Source organism: Sebastes umbrosus, chromosome 8, assembly GCF_015220745.1.
Source record: "Sebastes umbrosus isolate fSebUmb1 chromosome 8, fSebUmb1.pri, whole genome shotgun sequence".
NCBI classification, from domain to species: Eukaryota; Metazoa; Chordata; class Actinopteri; order Perciformes; family Sebastidae; genus Sebastes; species Sebastes umbrosus.
Window position 1 is genome coordinate 21,244,791 of NC_051276.1, and position 16,864 is coordinate 21,261,654.

A 16,864-nucleotide genomic window follows, 5' to 3' on the forward strand; every position below is an offset into this window, starting at 1 on the left:
CAAGACTCTTATGTACCTCAGAGGCTCCTGTCTTAATACCACTCATCAAGCATATTATTACCCATTTGAATTCTGTTCAGACGAGCTCTCAAGAGGTGTGTAATTGAGTAGCACAAGTCTGTTATGTTTGATTTGTTCTTTGCTTAGTTGAGAGCTCCCTTTTTCCAGCTCAACATCTGGTCGGCAGTTTAATCTCATCAGGCGATGTGGGTACTGGCCATCATCACACAGATGGTGTTGCCCACTGGAAGAAGCTCATCCTGTTTTTAGGCGTGTCTACTGCTGCACACAGAGGCAGTGGTTTATTGTTGGTGCATCCAATGACATGTTCATCCCAGACTTTGCTAACTGGGGTTATTTTTACATGACAAAGCAACCACACCATCACAGTCTTGTCATTGACCCCGAAAAACGTTTGAGTCGGGCTTTGTTCGCAGCTACTTGTTTGGACTTCATTGTTCATTGATGCCTTGCGGATGATGTCACGTTTACCAAAGCATTTGTCGCTCTGTGATCCCCGTTGCTCTCTCGCTCGGCTGTCAGAACAACTTGTGGGTAAAGCTTTACCACACAGCTATACTGGTGCAGTACAATAATTTCTCTCTTGCTGTGATATGCATGTACTGCTTTGTGTGTGCACATCCAGCCGCTAGCATCATTATCTCATTTGATCACCAAACATCATGTCAAATAAAATACAGGCATGTAGAAAAATATGATTCCCTCTAAAAGTTGTTTTTTTAAAAAGTAGTACTTTGGCAACATTAAACTCAGAAGAAACTATGAAGAATTTTCCAACGACACCAGGCGGTCCAATAAAGCATTGGCTTGCCTCATCCTAAATACTGGTCACAGCTTGACGCAAAGTATGTATCTTTTGCTTCTTGTGGATTTCAATCCTCTTGAACTCTGGTCAATATTCTGACAGCTGTGTGCACAGCTAGCATCAGCAAAATGTTTCACATACTGATTTATGTCAGTTTGGCATCTCTCTGGTATAAAGTCACAGTAAGCACTTTCACTAGAAGCAAATTCTTCTTTAATGGAGACCTGTAACCAGAGGTCATCGCTTATAGACTAGAGACTGATCTGACCCTAAAATACATCTCGTACATCTCACTTCCTCTGGTGCTCTGATGTACGTGATAGAAGTGAAAGTTTAAGGTAAGCGTTTTTCAGCCGTGCAGTTCCTGATTCAAAGCAATGAGTTTTTCAGGCCTGCTGGGCCATTTCTTTCTGGGAAGAAATGTCTTATGGCCACTGTATCGGTTTCCGTCTTCTTGCCATCTCTCTCTCCTGTACTCAGTATGTGGAGCCCGGGCCACGAGAGGTGTGTTTCTGGGTGATTTACCACAGGCATCCAGGCCTTCCTGTGTGCCTCATTACCCCGGGCTCAACCAAAAGCCAGTCAGCCTCTGGCCCTGCAGCCAGGGGGGCACTGTGTGTTTGCATTGGCGCTTATACTTATATTTTCCCCTCCAAATTCAATGATGGAATTGCTTTCAAAATGTGTTTCCTATTTATGAAAGTAAAACATAAGTGACTAGTTGGAAAGACGAGACCCATCGGGAGAATATTTTCAAAACGGGGACAGAGTCTGCAGTACTCGTCTTCTGCAGTAATCGCTAAGATTCATGGGAACACACTGATGGATGCCTGCCAGGACATTAGTAAAAGGGATGTCAAAAATGATGATGGTTTTGTTTGCGCTTCAAATGAAGTTCACGTAGACTTATGACCCTTAGAAAATTCAATATTTTTTTCCCTCACTCATTATTTTTCTTGCAAGTTCTTAAACATCATATTACGTACTTTCAAGTGCATCAGCTTGTCCAGAATGTCATTTAGACCAGTTTTAAATATCTTGCCTATTTATTTAACATTTCCTTACTGCCTTAGTTGATTTTTTTTTTTTTTTTTTTTTTTGATTCAGCAGTGATGAGATCAGACTTTATCCCACAGGCTACATAGATGGAGAATGAAACTTTGGGTAGTCCGATATCAGTTGATTTCTGTGGTTTTCTGTCTTTCAAGACCTGACCCTCGCAGCCCTGGACAGACCAACGGCATCAGCACCCCTGAGCAGCTCACCGGACGCTTCCAGGTGAGTGCTGCAGCTCCACCAGAGCTTCGATTACTGGACATCAAACGGCAAATTGATGTTCAGAACAGTATTCTCTACAGGTGGGGGGATCAATACAGCACAGTATCGCAATCCCATTTTGCTGCAATAGAAAATGATTGAAGTGAGCAGAACATAGTGAAAACCGTGTCTTACTAGATAAACAGATGTTGACAAACGGCATAATTTGCAGTTGAAAAAAGGTAATAAATTGCGATACTGAGCATATCCCAAAATGTTTAAAATCACAATAAGATTGTATTGTGACTTAAGTATTGTGATAATATCGTATCTGGTGATTCCCACCACTAGTATTCTCCATATCTCTTTGATCCAAGACATTGCCTCAGTGCCTGTTTTATTTGGATAATGTGTTGTTTTCATTTCTACTGATGCATGCATGACACATCTGTTTATTACATATCTGCTTATTTCACTGTCCTCAAGATGGAAGCAGTACAAGACATTGTAGTGATTTAATACTTGTTCCTCTTTTTTATTGAGATCATAATGATTCCCAAAGCACCACCTAAATTACATGGTGATGCTGAGTACACAATCTGTTTAAGGATATATTTACTTCCTTGTGTGTACTGACATTCTCACAGGTGTCCATTATGTTCCTCCCTTAAGTCTTTCACTACTTGTAGGGCAAAAATGCAGTAGCAAAGATCAAGTTACGTTCAACAGTTAGTAATGCAATAACATTCCTCTGATGACATGTTTTGTAGGAGGCAGTAATAGTGAGCAGAGATGAGAATCAGAACTACAAAGAGTACACCATCTCCAGCCCGGCGTCGCTGTCCCCCGGACCTTATTCACCAGATCCTTTTCCCAGCCCAGATGGGAGGAGGGAGAGGCTGACACCGACCCCCAACAAGAGGTAATTCACTTGACCTGCTGCAGTGTTCAAGCATGCAGATCAAATTTGGGTTTTATTGCATATCTGATAGAAATCAGTCACACTAATTGGCTGCAATGCATATTTGATGAGTAGAAGTATTTTGAGAAAGATGCCACCCGCCTCCTGTAATGAAGAATCCACTCTGGACCACAAAGTTTGGACTTTACATAAAAAAAATTAAAAGAAAAATGCTTAAAAAAAGCATTAAAATTTTTGCATTTGGAGTTGTTGGAAAGATAAAAAGACAGATGGTCACACACGTGATCTGGTTACTTGTTAATTGCAGTTTTTGACGGTCAGCCTTTCAGCATGAACGGGGTCTAAGATAAAGTCTCAGGACATTTAAAGCTCGACATTTCAGATGGACAGTTGAGTCTTTTTTCAGAGACCTGTCCATTCATCGCTTCAATAGGCTTATATGTGGACAAAAGGTTGCAACAAGTGCTCTCTTGACTCCACAACAGGCCCAGAGTCAATAGGTAGGAGAATAACACACCGAAAGTGGAGCCATGGGATTGTGCTGTAGTAACAAAGGATATGCACAGGATATCACATTCCACCGTTTGCATTCACTTTAAACAAAAGGCAGAATGTGGAACGTTCACCGCGCCGCTCGCTCTCGCTGCATGGCTGCTTGTTGACTCGTCTGGTCTGATGAAACTTCCTACCCTACGTGGACTTGATTTCCATCTTGTCATTAAAGTGGCAGTAGGCAGTATATTTTTGGCATCATTGGGCAAAAATCCATAATAACCTTTCAGCATATTGTAATTCAAGTGTTCTGAGAGATAGCTAGACTTCTGCACCTCCTCATGGCTCTGTTTTCAGGCTTTAAAAAATCTAGCCTGTGACGGGAGTCTTTGGCCAGTCACAGGTCATTTCAGAGAGAGCGTTCCTATTGGCTGTGCTCCGGCTGGTGGGCGGTGCTTGGTATTTCCTCGACAGATCTCAACGTAGCTGCCGGATCACAGACTTCCTCATTTTACAGCTAAACCGTGCACTACAAGATGTTTCTGAAAACATTTGAGGAGAGAAATAGGCATTAAAGTAACATAATATTCATATTTGATCAGCGCGGCCTAGTTTGGTCAGAGTTCGCGAGTGATTGACAGCTGGCTCTCATAAACGGCAGCTGGACAGCAGACCTCAGATCAGCTCTTACTGCTTGTTTTCTGCCGGTATGTGAAATCTTGCAGATGCCGTGAGGAGCACCAGAGGACACAGAGGCACATGGTTTTTTTCAGGTTACCTGTTTCATGTACTACTTTCACGATATAGCAACCGTTTTATAAAAATAACTTTTTTGAATCATATTTGCTCCAATCTCACCTACTGCTGCTTTAGTATAATTAGAATTCTTAGTATTATTATATTCTTCTTCCCTCTTAATCTACCATTTTAACACAGAATTATAATGATTGTCAGTAAAATTGTGCAGTACATTATGGTTCTTCAAAATAAATTTACTGTTGCATCAAATTGGAATTTGTACAGATCCTCATGGGGAACCTGCAGTACTATATGTTTAAGTCAAAATGTATGAATATGGCAATATGGATAAAATCCTCCTGTATCACATGGAATTTATATCACAATATCAATATATATTGTGAATATAAAGTACTACATTTGGAAAATCATTTGGAAAAAAATATTATTAGATGAAATAACCAGACAGGAAAGTACTTAATCACATTGATGTAAAAATCCAATATTTCAATTAGTCTGTCCTGCTTATTGATTGGTCCAGAATTTCCTAATACATCCAGAGATATTAAAGGATAACTTCAGTACCACAAACAATTTAACCACAACCACAACAAAAAAAATCCCAGAGGGTTGATTTATTTGTCTGTCTCATCATGGTAAACTGTGTATTGTCTTATTGCCTACCCCAAAGTCATACATATGTGTGGTTGACTCTCTGTTATAGTGTCCAGCTGCGTTCATGGTCTCCAGACGAGAGGAGTCACAGACTGTCCAGACCGCTGTCACAGGTCAGTTTCTGTTGTTTCTTTAACAACGGCCAAATCCTCCTTCATTCCTTTTGTAAATTCTGTTTTTAGCTTTCTGAGATATGCCGTCAAGAGTTGTCCACCAATCTGTTTAGTCAATAGCTGTCCACCCTGCTAAGGAAAGCTGCTGTTTTTCTGCTGTAAAATGTCTTTAATTAGATGGGGACAATTTGTCCTTTCAGTCTCCTCCAACCAGAAACAAGAGAAAAGTTTGTTCTGTTCCTGCCTTTTTACTGCTGTAAAATAAGTTTGCTGTTTACTTCATGCTTTAGGTGATATGATGATGATGAAAGGTAGGGGCGTAAACATTCGGGGCTCTGCCCAAACCTATGGGTGTCCGGGGGCATCCTTTTCCCCATTTACGGCAGCAATATTCACTATTCTTTCAAGCCATTTGATAAAAAAGAACGCCTAAGGAGAATATTTACTCAATGATATTAGATTTCTTTGGAGAATAGCTTAGTAGTAGTATACTAGAACAACCCCCCATGACAATGTTAGGGTGGACATAGATGGCAATATTTCCCCAGTAATGGAACATTTGCTCCATTGATTTGCTGCTGCAGTCAGAAAGACTGAGGAGAAAAGACACAAAGTTGAAGGTATTTAAAAAAAAAACTAACAGATTCAGGGCTTTTGAGAAAACAATCAACGTATAATAATACTGGACAAATACATGCAAATGTTTAGATAAATGTGATGTTCTTGGTCTGTACAGCTGAAGGTTATTGTCCTGTCGTCTGTAGGTCTCGGTGTATTTATTTTGACTGCACTGTTGCAGTCTGTAGGAATAACACGTTTGAATTCAAAGCCTTTCCTCTTGAATTGTTTCTCTCTGATGCCACAGAAGATGCCCTACAAAAGGTTTGTGCGCTCCAGTGTACTTCACAGTAAAGGCAGGAAGAGAAGGTTTGACATTTTTATAGCAGGGAGTGTATAACCTACAAAGGTCAGTCTTTGAAAATATCTGACATTAAGCTGAACAACAGTCTGGAGCTGTTTCATTCAGAGCCTGCTCAAAGGAAAAATAAAATATGACACTCCATTAAAACAATGGCCTTAACCTTTAGTTGTCTGAGTGGAGACTCATTAGCGGCAAAATATGAAAAGTGGTAAAATACAGACTTGGGGTTATCATGAGACTGAAGCTAAACTATGCTGTGCTTATTTACCATTCCAGTAACAAAGCCAAGAAGGGGGACTTGGGCGTCTGGAAAGACTTCAGTGAGTTAAAGAGAGAAAATGTTGTGGGAAAGTTCATCATGAGCTATTTCAGCTATGCCTACATGCTTAGTCTCAAGCATGGGTCCCACTGATAGAACATGTGCGATGACCGAGCAGGAAAAAACATGCAAGACCTTTTGTAACTGCACAAGGAATTCCAGCCATTTTTATCGCACTGGATGTTACATAAAGTTGGATAAATATGCAGAGGTTTGAACTTAAAAACATTGGAGCGTTCCCTCTGAGAGGCCGCCGGCTGAGAACTTCCATTTTAAAACTTCTCGTCGAGTTTGGGATTCTTTGTGTTGTTGACTTGTTAAATGGAATTCGGATGGACATATCACTCACAGCGGTGTCCCTCCTCTGAGACTTGTGGCTTACGTCAGTTTGATCTTTTTCACGCTGGGAGAAAGATGAACCAGTCTAGCCGTGATGTAACTGGGATCTAAGTGGTGCTTTTGAGGATGCCGTCATCACTTTTTCCTGAACATTTTAAACCAATTTTTATCAAAATAAAATGCTTCTGTCAGTCTTGACCGCCATGAAATCTGCTCCCAGCAAAATATAGTCTTTAGGAATGCAAAACGGAGTCCCTCCTAATAACTAATCTGATGTGACGGCAAAGCCACATGGCATGTTGTCTCTTTCCAAGATGTTTTAGGGCAGGGAGGGTGTGCAAGATGTCTGTGTGAGCAGACATGAATCAACTCTCTGACTGGCTCACTGTTCAGGCAGATTCAACTGACATGAGTGTGATAAGTGACGTTCATTTGGAGGGCCGACGCCTCAGGCAGACAGTAGGCTGGACTGGAGATGATTGAGTGTCAAGTCCTTGCGCTTGGAAGTGAATTGGCTTTTCTGTTCCATGGATCCCTTTTGACTGAAAGGTAATTATTATAAATAAGCCATTATAATTCCAATGGTGCGTTTTAAAGGGGAATTACACAGATATTACACAGGAAGATCAGTGTACTTGTCACGAAGAGTACTATTAAGCCTGTGAAAACAGCTGTATAAAATCTTCTGTGACTCTGTAGGGAGCTTTTTAAAGTCTGCTGAGGATGTCATCACATAGACTGTATATATAGATGGCATTAGTCTCCGTGACCTCACCCATAGGTTTCTGAAGAGTGGTTGGGATGTTTTTTGTACCAGGCTGTAAACATGTTTATTTCTGCTGTAAATTTGGACACTTTAACATGGGGGTCTATGAGGATTGACTCGCTTTTGGAGCTGGTCTCAAGTGGACATTTGAGGAACTGCAGTTTTTGGCACTTGTTGGCTTCAGCACCAGAGGTTGCCACTTGGCTAAATTGAAAACTCCTTAAATGTAGCTAAAATGTGCTTTAGCAAATCTTACTTTAAACTGCAGTGGTTTTCGTCACATCCTGTCCCTTTGGCTAAATGCTCTAATAGTTTGAATAGTTAAAGTACTCTTGCTCAATTCAGCCTACTGATATTACATTTTAGCATCATCAGTGTATTATTTCTCACTGAGGGCATTGTGAGCCTCCGTTAAACACAGATGCTGATGTTTTCAGCATCAATCCAAAACCACATTAAGCAACCCGCTGTGAAGTTATAGTGAGGCTGCGGCCAGCAAACCATGATGAAGCAAACTTCCGTATTGGCCTACCAGAAAACACATTAGGAGCTGTGTTGTGGCTGAGGGCTCTATCGGCGAGTCCTTAGAAATGAACGGGCTCCTGTCGTAGCCATCCGCCCGGGACGGCCTCGCATGTTTGTGGTTCTCCCATTCTCCTTACCATTTTTAAATTGACCCTTTTCTCTCATTTTTTTCTCATTATCCTCTGGGAGACATTACATTCCTTCTGTCCTCTTCTACTCCAATATCAACTTTTTGGGCTTTTTTTAGCTGTTTGTTCAGTATGTTTGAATTAATATCAAGCTACATGTTTTTGAGAAGACTGCAATTTGAGATGTTTAATCGCCGCTTTGTCCACCCTTTCTTACTTTTTCTGGTCTGAAAGCTGACTTGGATTGCTTGCTCTGCCGTCTTTGCCTGTCAGCCTCGGTGTTTACCATCATGAGCCTAGTGGATGAGAGTTTTGGGTTCTGGCTGACCCCTTCCTCCAAGGGATGTCTACCCTGGTTTTAAAGTGGTGACGAGCCTCCCGCCGCAGCGCCGTGATTAGTGAGTGGAGTTCTTTCAGAGCGCTCGGTGGGGAAATGGCTGGGAAGAGGCCTGCCATGAGCACACTGTGCATTATGCTGCTCGGGCTGGCAGGAACACAGCAGCCCAGTGAGCGCTAAGATGCAGAGCCTCCATGACAAGGGGCTCTGTCCTGCCTGAGAGGTGCAGAGTGCTGCTATATCAGGTGATCAGCCTCTCTGAAAAGCTCCTAAAAGGCTTTTCCACCCTTGTTTTGGCTCCCTTGGTGAGGAGAGTGGGATGCGCAACAGGATCCCCCATTTTCCAGGGTGTTGGATATCCTGAGAAAAAGCCTGTGTACAATAGTGGCTGTGATGGCAGAGGCCGTGGAAGGCTGGCGCTGCTTTTTCCCCTCGCGTCACAAGGCCTGTCGTTGTGTGATGGGAGCTGGAGGAGACGGGGGAATCGGGGTGGAGCGGAGTGGACATCAGGAAGCCCGCTGACATTCCCAAACTGTACTTAAGCCATCACACCTCCTGCTCAAACACAGTCCAACGCTGCCTGCAGCGCCACACAGAACACATGTGACAATATAAAAATTAGAATTGCATGTTTAAAAATGCTAGTCATGCATTTCATATACAAAAGCACTTGACTTGAATGCACAAATGCAAAGAAAACTGTAGAGATTTAAAATGCATGGCTATTGACATGTGTTGAAAACCCCAGTAGGAAATTATAGACTGTATAAAAGAAGTGGACATAGTCACCCATTGGTTTGTGCATCGTTTTGAAGCCTCGAGTTCAGCATTTTGGCCGTCGCCATGTTGTTTTTTTGCAACCAGAAGTGACACGAGAAGGTGGAGCTAAGTACAACTGAATGCTGAATAAGACATTTTAAGACAAACAAAAAGGTTATAATTAACTTTAATGAACTGAAAACACACAGTGAAAGGGTTAAAGTTATAAGACGAAAACACGGACAAATCCCAGACCGTACACTGCCGTGGTATCACAAGGTAGCCACGCCCTAAAGCTTACCCTGCTTTATGGTCTATTTGACTCTAAATGGGAACATAATTTACTAAAGAACATGCTGAGTTGAAGAAGACTTGAAACTAGCAATTGAGACCATAAACTCATGTTTACAATGTTTACCAAGGTAATAAATCAAGTGAGAAGTAGACTCATTTTCTCACAGACTTCTATACAATCGGACTTCTTTTTGCAACCAGATGACTCGCCCCTTGCTGGCGATTAGAAAGAATACAAGTCTAAGGCACTTCCTCATTGGCCTCACTTTTCAGTCATGGAGGTTGCCCATTGGAAGGCATTGTGCATGTTTGATGCACGTTATTTCTGTAGGTGTAGCTTCGTAACATGTAGTTCTGTCATGCCATGCTGTGGCTGGCTGTGTTCATGGACTTTAATATCTACTAGCTCACCACCATGACAAAAGGAGCGAAGCCATCCCAGATTCCTGGAGGCCCGGCATGAGATTGTATCTTAACTGGCCGGCCACCGTCATGATTCAGAGCATCTGTTTATATCATCAAGGAATGACCGCAACAGGATCTCTGTTGCGATGAATGGTGCCAAAACCAAACTGCTTTTCATGAGACATGACCCGTCACTGGGCCATTAGGACCAGGCTCCGTGTCTGGGTTTGCCGTTACTGCACTTTGAGGTTCCTGAGGGTTGCCTTAGCGGGCTGCCTGATCCTGTGCTGGGATAGATTGGTTGCTTTATAAATATCCCTCCTTAGTGTAGGATGGCCAGCTCCTGCAGGGTGACACCCGTGCAGACCAAACTTTTCCCCTTTATGCTAAATTGGGTGCAGTGGCCTTGGCGGGTGATGTCTCACTAAGCTCTTTATCCAGAGAGGGCAGAGTAAGCATCCGTCCATACATCCTCAATCCCATATACATTAGTCTGTCCACTACTCTCCTCCTTGCAGCGGGCCAGCCAGTACTGGCGTTGTCCTGCTCTATTCTGGAGGTTGTGGTGGATTGGAGTGCAAAGCTGCGGTCATCGCTTTGGAGCAGAAATGGGACTTGGCATGCAGGAATAGAACTAAAAGTTTATGTTTTTAAATTGAGTCAAAAAGTAGAATTTTATATTGCACGCACTGCTGGTTGAAGACTGAAGTCATTAGAAAGTCTTCATCTTCAGGGCTGGAGACTTGTAAATGCACCTCACCTGTGAGTGGCTTCTAGCACTAAACACAGACATGCATATCTCCTCCCTGACGATGATGGCTTGGAATGATGTACTATTTCAGGTCTGACATGAGCGGGGCTGTTGTTTTGTTTGGCAGGCCGATGCTGTGCTAAGCCAAGCCAGCGTCGGGGGAGCGGCGCTGGCCGTGGCCCCGGCGGAGGGATGTTTTCTTCTTCTCGTCCTCTGCACAGTGAGCTCTGTGACTGGACAGTGTGAGGCCTTTTCACGTGGATTCGTAGCCTTTAAGCTTGGGGTCCATTGTGGCCACTGCCCGGGCAGCATGCCTCTCCTCATCCCCGCTGATTGATCAGCACGCCTGTTTTTCTTTCCCCCGGAGTGGAAAAGCAAACTGGGGCACTTTTGATTCCCCGTGCTTTCCAGGCCCCCGGGCGCACTCATGGGGACACTCGGCCCTGCAGGTTTTATGGGGAAATGTTGGCCAGGAGAGATGGGCCTTTTCACTAGTTGGTAGTGTTTACGAAGGTGGTTGAGCGGTATGTCAACATTCCAAAAGTTGTTGTCAAGGTAACGACGTATATAACTGACCCTCAGTGTATTCGTGCCAGCAAAAAACGACCTGTCAGCATACTGTATATTCCTCTAGTTTTACACAGGACAACACCTTCGTGTCAGGGTAATGGTTACCAATATAAGGCTTCATTTGTTGGTCATAAATCATAATTGTTAAGCTGGTAAAATGAACACTGAAGAATAATTCTGCTACACTGAGACACCATAAAAGCATGTCTTGCTGACATTTTAGATTTATGTTTTAGCCAGTCATGGAAATTCCTGTAGCAATATGAGTATTAGGCTGCACTCCATCATACTGTATTGCATTAAATGTCATAGTACTATTTTATACAGTAGAGTTACTTTATCTCTGAAACCAGAGTGAGACATACCAGCTGGTTTCTGAGCTCTAATGGTTAATGAGCCTGACGGCAACACAAATGCAGTAATTAGACTATCACCTTTTATGGAGGGATTTTCAATGATGAGCTGTTAAAAATTGCATATCTCAACCTCCCAGCTCATTATGACAGTTTTGGTTTGGATTCAGCTTCTTTTGATTGTTACTGACTCTCCTTTTTTTTATACATATGAGAAGAGACATCCTGGCGACCATAAATTAAAAGTATCATGAAGTCCAGCGATTTGAGTCCAACCATAATGAACTCCAGATGTCTAATGAGCTTGATATGCTGCTCCAGTCGGAGCCTTGTGGGGAATTTAATAGGGATGAAAAATGTGTTGCCTGTAGCGCCCTTCGTGGATAAATAAACGCTCAACACTCTTATTCATTCCTCATTGTGTCTTTGACTTTTGGTGGCAGTGTGTGAGTGGCTGTCTCAGACCACCTACACTATGATCACATGAGACGGCTTTGGCTTCTCTCAGACGTCTCAAAGTATTCACCGTATCATTACAATACACTCAAGATCAGGTTCATCCACATTTATCATGAGCTGAGCTGCAGGTATCATGGACATTAGAGCGCAGGAAAACTTTCCTCCAAATATTTCCTCTAGTGTCCACTTGTAAGCTCATCAACTGTGACCGATAGTGTCACCGTTTGCACCGATGATGAGTAGAAATTAAAACATGGAAATTGTAGTCTCACTGGCAGGAAGGCAGAGAACTAAATGCAGCTCTGTTTTAGCTGACGTTACTGTATACTCACAGTCATCCTGTTGTCTTCATCTCTGCTGCTCATTTGGCCTCTAATCTTGTACATATGGTTCATATCTGGAGCGGTCTGATGGTGTGTGGCCGTGGCGAGCGAATGGAGAGAGGGGGAGGTATTATAGCACTGGCATCGCAAAGATCTGTCATTTTCTTCCATGTTATTGAATGCTGTACAGTGTAAGCCGGGGCCAAGAATTTATATGTAGAAGGCATTATAGAGGATTGAGAAGATTGAGCTCGACTTCTACAGCTTGCAGTATGGACTGGGTACTATATAGAAAGAGTATATTACATCCTAATTTTGAAATACCAAACATGCCCTAAAGTTAGAAAACTAGATCCTTGTTACATCTTGCATATAATAAATGTTGGACTTAAACACGTGTAAATGTAGAATAGAGGAAATGGGCTTATAACCTGAAGCAGCCTCTATAGGAGCTGTAGTCAGTCCACTGGTTTTGTCATATCATTAGGTCACTTTTTTCCCATAAAGCAGCTGCAGTGGGATGTGAGGCAATAAAAAAAGCTAAAGAATGTTAATGACATGAATTTTGATATAAAACGATTGTGTTTTATTAGTTACAGAACGTGGACACAGTGATGCACCATTGCTCAGACGTAATTACAAGGCAGGGTCCATCAGTGACAGTGAATAACGAGTAGGTTACTGTCCGCCTCGGGTCTTTGCTCAGGACCTCCACCAATGCACGCCGCTGGATAGGAAACACTGTACACAGCTCTGATTATTACCCAGCCCAGGATGTCTGCTAGCTGTCCCCCGCCTCATTGTAGTACAGCAGTCATGTCTGTGGTGGAGACAGTGAATGAGCAGTTATAGCACTTTCTTACAGCAGCGTCGAGCTTCCCAAAATAAAAGCTCCCCAAAGGCATCGGCCCTGTGCGCTGCTGGCCCGTGCCCTGTAATTGAAGCTGCAGGGTGGTAATGATGATGATGCAGAGTGGCTTGCTTGGAGCCAGACTGAAGGCTCCTCCACTGGCACTGTCCCCGACGTCTCCCGTGGGCCTTGATCTGAAACAGCTGCCCTCGCTTCAGTTTGCCATTTCCTGTTTGTTTGTGTCTTTAAGTGGCCAATCAGACAGAGGCTTGTTCTTGTGATAAAGTGATTCTCTGACAGCTTAGCTGCCATTTCCCGCCTCTTCCTGACCATATGCCAGTTTTTAGGGCGACACAGGACTTTTTAAAAATTATATAAAAGCTGTTTTTTAAGGCTGGTATCCCCAAGGTTATTAATAAATCAATCAATCGCCGATAAAAACTGTTTGGTAGAGAGATGTAAAACGCACAAATTGGCACAATTATTGGGGTTAGAGACTCCCTTTTATTTTCTGCTTTGAGAAATGTGGCTGCTGTGGCTCATCAGGTCACACCTGTCTTGGTTGACAATACCAATAAAGTGCGTTAACAGGGAAAGCCCGCGTTTGTTTTTTTTCATGTTGAAATCAAGCTGAATCTCATTAAAGTTACGACAAGGAACTTTTAACTGGTTATGAAAAAGTCTAAATTTAATACTGATGCCTGTATTTGATCAGCGATAATATTGGCTATTTCTATATGATTATTCTTGATGCCTGTCAACGGGTTTGATTCCCCGCGAAATTAGCACGCAGGTTCACCAGAAACTCCTTCAGCTCAGACCTGGCTTCGCTACTGCTTTCGACCTGCAGTCGGAGCTCTGGCAGGAGGAGGCGAGCTCCGCACTCGGTAGCAGCAGCTCCTCCTATGGCCAGAAGCTTCACCTTGCTGCTCCGCCGGTCCCCGCTGGGAGCTGACACCGCACTGCTGGAGGCCCAGGCCGTATTGCTGGGCCCGATGGAGGGAAGGGAGCCACAGGAGAACTAGAACCAGGATTGCACGGAGCAGACTGTCAGACCCTGCTGCAGTAAAATGAGAGGTTTTCTTAAAGGACTCGGTAACTGGTGCTCGGAAACACTACCACTTATGTCCACAGGGACCGCCATAAGCAACACAAAATTAAAGTTCCTTGTAGTAACTTTAATGTCACATTTTGCTGACACATGAGGGTGTACCCTGTCTCTCTCCCAATGCATGATGGGATAGGCTCCAGCCTCCTCGCCCATGCCAGGGATAAAGCGGTTTTACAAAATGGACGGATGGATGATTCAAATAAACAGCAGGCTTCAATTCAACCTTCCACAACTTGTCTACCATCTTTGCTGCAGATGTCTTGCCACTGCAGAGGGACGTACAAATCATGGAGAAAAATAGACATTTCAACATTAAAGCCCCTGAAAACTTGATTTTAAATATGAAGTATTTCTTTATAATAATAAATATACATCACTAAATAAGCAATAAGCCATCCATAGGTATTATTTATTTATTAAGAGTTTAACACTCAAAAACTTTGATCAGATTTAATTGACAGTAGCCTGGTAACATTAACAAACCACCATCAACTGTCATCAGATTTGGATTCAAATGTCGCTAAATCCAGATTAGTGCATGGAAATAGGTAACCTTTTTCCAACTGAAGCCCAAAAAAATCAGACAAAAACAGAAATACAGAATTCTCTCATGTGACATATTAAAAACTGTTCTAGCTTTGGCATAAAATAGTGTGTTTGTAAAGGACCCCATCGCTCATAATAGGAAGCTGATTGAGTGTTTGAATGTACTCACGCATGACCTCACACATTTAAACACAACACTTTAAGTGGCAGACTTTTAGGTGAGATAATGTTATTGTATATGCAGCTAAAGACCAGCAGCATACCAGTGACGTGCCCTCATGATCCCGGCTATGTTGACTGTGAGGTGCTGATTACAGTTCAGCGCGGCTTTAATCAGAGCTTCCTCCTCTCGCCAGCCACAGGAACCAGGAAGAATTGGCTGATGATTTTCACCAGTGGTCCCTCCCCTCTCTGAAACGAGACAAAATAATAGGCTTCCCTTGACTCGCCTGTGTGCCCCTCCCTAAGTTTATTGATGCATGAGACATGGGGGCACTGTTGGCACTGCCATGGTGCAGTTTACCAAATGCATTGTAGCTCTGAGATCAGCCATGTGTAATGGTTCGTTGGCTTACAATGGAACGGTGATGAACAAAGATGTGTTGGCGAGCCCAGTTTAAGGCCATTGCCAGCCGTGCCATGGTTACTGCTATAAAAGGCTGGCATCGGAGACTGTAGAGTGGATGACGTTGATGGGGGGGTGGAGGGGAGTTTTTTTGAACTTTCTAAGGTCAAGCTCAATCACAGCTGCATACTGGCTGTCACAGTGGAGGGCTTGTTTCTTTTTCTCCCTCTTCCCTTTTGTTTTTCTTTACTTCATTGCATTCCTCTTGAGTCTCATAGATCAGAGTTGTGATTTCATCCGTAATTCTTCCGCTGTTTGTAGAGCATGAAGATCTACATTCAGTAGCCAGACACTTATATAACACAGGCTTGGTTTGCATTAGTGTGGATTCACATGCACATACTGCGTGGCTTCACTAGGTCTTCCTGAAAGAATCCCCAAAGCATGCATGTCTATCAGGTATATATGCCCTTGAGATTGGTTCACAGCAGGAGAGGACGTCTCCGCTCTGATGATATGGAATATGTGATGTTATGAGCCTGCAGTTATTATGCAGGGTTTATCCTGGGAAGAATCACAGGGAGACGTCCCAATGATCATTTCTGGTAAAGGCTTCCTGGCACGCACCTCTAATCTGCCCACTCACTAAAGGAAAAAGAAGAGGAAAATTGGACTCAATTGAGAACAGAGACATTGTTCAAAGAGTTTCTGAATTGGAAGCGGGTGCTGCTGGCATTGGACACACACATCTTTGACTCCATCAGTGCCACTGTGTCAGCATTGAGCTCCAGCATCAGCTCCAACTTGAGTCTCTTAGACATGTACCAGTTGAAAAACCCGGGTTGAGACGTTTCTTTCCTTTTTGGACGGAGCCTGTGTAACACTGATGCCAGATGGTGACGGCCGAGGGAGAAAAACTCTTTGTGAAAGCTGTACTCATTGAGTTGTCTGTGGGCTGCTTGATTATAACGTTTTCCTGGACTGTGCACAGAACTAAAATAAAGTAATGGCTTTGTTTCCTAGCAAACTGGAAGTTGTGAAAGTGTTTGGCGACTTCCTCGTTTTTTTTCAAGTCATTTTGTTTGTTTGATTATTGTTTGCTTCCTGTTATCAGTACGTGGTCAGTATTGCAGGTGGACACCGTTAGATGCCAGACAGTGTTGTGGTCTAAAAACAATTAGCTTATTGGAATTCCTGACAGTAAAAGTGTCTGGGTTGAGTTATGTGCTGTGCAGACTTAGTCCAGGTGTGCTGGGTGTTTAGTGTGAACATGTGCCTGAGGTCACTTTCACTAGTGGTTGACTCCAACACACTTATGACATAATTAAACTCAGATAAATCAACCTTTGCCTGCAGCCTTTGGTTTCTGCTAAGAACAGCTACAATAAAAAATGTCGTTGGCACATCTGCTGAGACCTTAGTTTATAAGCTTCTCATGTACAGTAGGTACGTAGCGCCCTCTTCTGTCAAAAGTCAAACATTATTCACTTCATAACTAAGATGTTGCTCACAGTTTGCT

The 16,864-nt window shown here is 43.0% G+C and overlaps 1 protein-coding gene across 1 annotated transcript in view; it reads left to right on the forward strand.

Moving 5' to 3' along the window:
• The window catches only part of pdlim2 (PDZ and LIM domain 2 (mystique)), a 38,052-nt gene that overhangs the window by 12,006 nt on the left and 9,182 nt on the right, over positions 1 to 16,864 (forward strand). Inside the window, exons 4-6 of the mRNA XM_037776707.1 lie at positions 2,035 to 2,104; positions 2,854 to 3,005; positions 4,960 to 5,023. Of these exons, the coding sequence (XP_037632635.1) occupies positions 2,035 to 2,104; positions 2,854 to 3,005; positions 4,960 to 5,023 (286 nt within the window). The remainder of the gene's footprint in view (positions 1 to 2,034; positions 2,105 to 2,853; positions 3,006 to 4,959; positions 5,024 to 16,864) is intronic.